We start from the raw sequence: 3,425 nt of genomic DNA, 5'->3' as shown, positions 1-3,425 counted from the left end.
GACACCATGGTCAATTGGTATGTAATCCACAAAGACAGTAGCAACTGGGATCTTAAAGCTCATAAGTGGCTATCAAAGTGCAACTAACTATTGGTCTCTCCCTGTCCGGAGGAAAGAAGAGTGATGAAAATTGAAGAAGCTTGGAAACAGCTAGTCTAATGGACCACATACATGAACATCAGTCTCCATGACCCTGAGACCAGAACTAGATGGTGCCCATCTACCAATACTGACTTATATGAAAGGGTTTACATTAGAAGGTTCTGGATAGAGTGGGAGAAAATAGGGAACAAAAATCATAAAAAAAGGAAAAAGACCAGGTTTACAGGTTGGAGAGAGGCTGGTGGAACCCTGAGACCATGGTCCTTGGTCATCGTTCAGGTGTAGACTAGAACTTATCCTTCAGGTGTAGCCCTGAAATCATCCTTCAGGTGTAGAACTGAAATCACCCTTTGCAGGTGTAGACCTGAAATCATCCTTCAGGTGTAGACTAGAACTCATCCTTCAGGTGTAGACCTGAACTCACACCTGTGGTTCAGTTTTCAGCCAGGAGGACAACACTGCTTGTGAGGTTTGCACATCATGGAATGGTCAGCCATTTGAGATTTAAAGGGGAAAAAAGGCAGCATTTACCCAAGGCAAAGTTCAAAAAGGTTGGGGAAAAAGTGAGGCATGGGAAAAAACAAGAACCACAGGAAGGAAGTGGGATAAGTGATACTACATCGAAGGGATTGCAATCATTGAGATGAAATTAAGTGTATGATTTGTTGAAATTAAAATTGATAACCTGCTCTGTAAATCCTTACCCTGTTTATATTAAAAGATTTTTAAAAAAAAAGTCTTCTCTCTGGGAAGCTTCCCTTCAGTTCTACAATAATTCTCTGCTTGTGCCTGCCCACTTCACCTGGCCCTAGAGGGTGACCGGAAGACCTTTTATGAGAGCTCCCAGTGGACCATCAAGAAGAACCAGGACACCATCAACCATCTCAGTGAGGAGACCAAGGTGCTGCAACAACAGCTGGTGAATCTGCTCCAGGTGAGTGTGTAGGGACAGATGAAGGGGACTCAGGGCTTGGGTGCGGGAAGGCAAGCTGAGGGGTGACCAGTCTCCTCTCCCTACAGGGAGATGAAAAAGTGGTCCAGACAGTGATTCGGGAATGGAAGTCAGAGACGCCATACCTGAAGAACAGAACAGGCCAGGTTTGCGCTCCCTCACTGACCCCCTCCCCCACTCCCATCTCCAGCCAGGTTCCTACCCAGACTCCCCACTGCACTTCCTGCCTCCAGTCTCAGTCTTTCCAGTCTTTTCTCCATACCAGCCACCATTCATTTATTCAGTCAATGAAATTTGCATGCCTATTGTGGGGCTGCGAACTACAAGGTCAGCAGTTCGAAACTGCATCGCGGGAGAAAGATGAGGCTTTCTGCTCCTGTAAAGATTTACAGCCTCGGAAACCCTCTTCAGGGTTGCTATGGGTCAGAACCGACTCGACGGCACTTAACAACAACAACTTTGTGCCAAAGCAGCTCTGGTAGCATAGTAGTTAAGGAATCGGGCTTTTAACTTCAAGGTCAGCAGTTTGAAACTACCAGCTGCTCCGCGGGAGAAAGTTGAGACTTTCTGCTCCCATAAAGACTTACAGCCTCAGAAACCCTATGAAGGGTGGCTCTGAGTCAGAACCGACTCCACTGCACACCATCACCACTATCACTGTGTGCCATCTAATTGATTCTGACTCCTAGCCACCTTGTATGTAGTTTCCGAGACTGTACGTCTTTCTGAGAATAGAAAGCTTTAGCTTTCTCCCTCAGAGTGGCTGGTGGATCTGCACTGTCAACCTTGCAGTTAGCAGTGATCCAGCAGTAACACACCTGAATTCCATGGGTGAGTGAGTGAGAGAGACTGTGTGCCTGGCATGGGATCAGGTGTTGGGGGACCCCAACTGAGCAAAACAGATCCAGTTCCCACCCCCAAAAAGCTCACGTCCTAATGAGAGGGAAACACACAAAGAAGCAAAATAACAAATATCAAAATAAGGTAATTTCCGGTAGTGGCAAGAAACAGGTGATGTATTAGAGACTGGATGGGTAGAGATTTACATTTTCCATTGGATGGAAGATCAGCAAAGACTTCTGTCTCTAAATGACACTGAGCTGAGAATGGGTCAGCCGGGAGAAGATCTGGGTAAGACTACTTCCTAGCAAAGTCAGAAACAAACTAAGGTTGTTGGAAACACAAGAGGAGACCAGTGTGACTGGAGCCGAGTGAGGGGTGTGATGGCGGGGAGGGGGGAGGAGGGTCAAAGAGGTAGGTGGGCCCAGCCATGTTGAGAGTCGGGATTTCATACTGAGAAAAGGAGATGTAGAAAATAGACTGAGGAGGAGGCAAGCCTGGAGGGAGGCGGTCATCAGGATGGTTCTAGAAGAATTAAGATAAGAGTAATAGGAAGAAAGATGCTATGGGGAGCATTTGAGATGGAACACAGAGAATTCGCTGATCAATTGGATGTAGGTGGGATAGAAAGAAGTCTTGAGGATGATGTCAAGGTTTGGGATTTGAACTCCTGGAAGAATGAAATTGTCATGTGGGTTAATGCGCCAGACTGCAAAGCCATTTGAACTGCAAAGTCAGCAGTTCAAGCTTACCAGATGCTCCTTGGAAACCCTATACAGGGTTGCTATGGGTCAGAACCGACTCAATGGCACTTAACAACAACAAAAAGATAGAGAAGATATGAAAAGGATAGGGTTGGAGTTGACCAGGAAGTCAGTTTGGGGCCCTGTGATTTTGAGGTGCCTGTGGAAATGTCTGGGTAATGTAAACAGTTAAAACCCTTGGTTGCTAATTAAAAGGTTGAGGTTCCTGTCTATCTAGAGGTACCTTGTCAGAAATGCCTGGCAATCCACTTCCAAAAAATCAGTCATCAAAAACCCTAGGGAGCACAGTTCTACTTTGACACATATGAGGTTGACTTAACAGCAACTGGGAACTGGTAGAGGCGTGTTGTGAAGTGCTACTGAGTCGGTTCTGACTCATAACAATCCTGCACAGGATTTCCAAGGAGCGGCTGGTGGGTTTGAACCACTGATCTTGCAGGTTGCAGTCCAGTGCTTATCCTACAGCACCAACCAGATATATGGAGATATATGGACCTGCAGTTTAGGGTGGTCCTGGTGTGGAACTGTGGATTAATGCACTGGAATGCAAGGTCAATTTGAACTATAAGGTCAGTGGTTCAAGCTCACCAGTTGCTCCTTGGAAACTGTATACAGGGTATCTATGAGTTAGAACTGACTCGGTGGCACTTAAAAACAAAAAACAAAAGTTTAGGGTGGGTGCTAAATTTGGGTGATTTCAGTGTATCAAACCCAAACACACTGCCAATAAGTCAATTCTAACTCATAGAGGCCCTGTTGTTGTTGTT

The 3,425-nt window shown here is 45.9% G+C and overlaps 1 protein-coding gene across 1 annotated transcript in view; it reads left to right on the top strand.

Moving 5' to 3' along the window:
- The window catches only part of CCDC151 (coiled-coil domain containing 151), a 15,303-nt gene that overhangs the window by 2,657 nt on the left and 9,221 nt on the right, over window positions 1–3,425 (top strand). Inside the window, exons 2-3 of the mRNA XM_006875171.1 lie at window positions 915–1,036; window positions 1,123–1,200. Coding sequence (XP_006875233.1) covers window positions 915–1,036; window positions 1,123–1,200 — 200 coding nt within the window. The remainder of the gene's footprint in view (window positions 1–914; window positions 1,037–1,122; window positions 1,201–3,425) is intronic.

This window comes from Chrysochloris asiatica, unplaced genomic scaffold (assembly GCF_000296735.1).
Source record: "Chrysochloris asiatica unplaced genomic scaffold, ChrAsi1.0 scaffold00312, whole genome shotgun sequence".
In the NCBI taxonomy this organism is placed as follows: domain Eukaryota; kingdom Metazoa; phylum Chordata; class Mammalia; order Afrosoricida; family Chrysochloridae; genus Chrysochloris; species Chrysochloris asiatica.
Note: the sequence above shows the minus strand (reverse complement) of the source record. Positions and strands in the feature narration are given on the sequence as shown.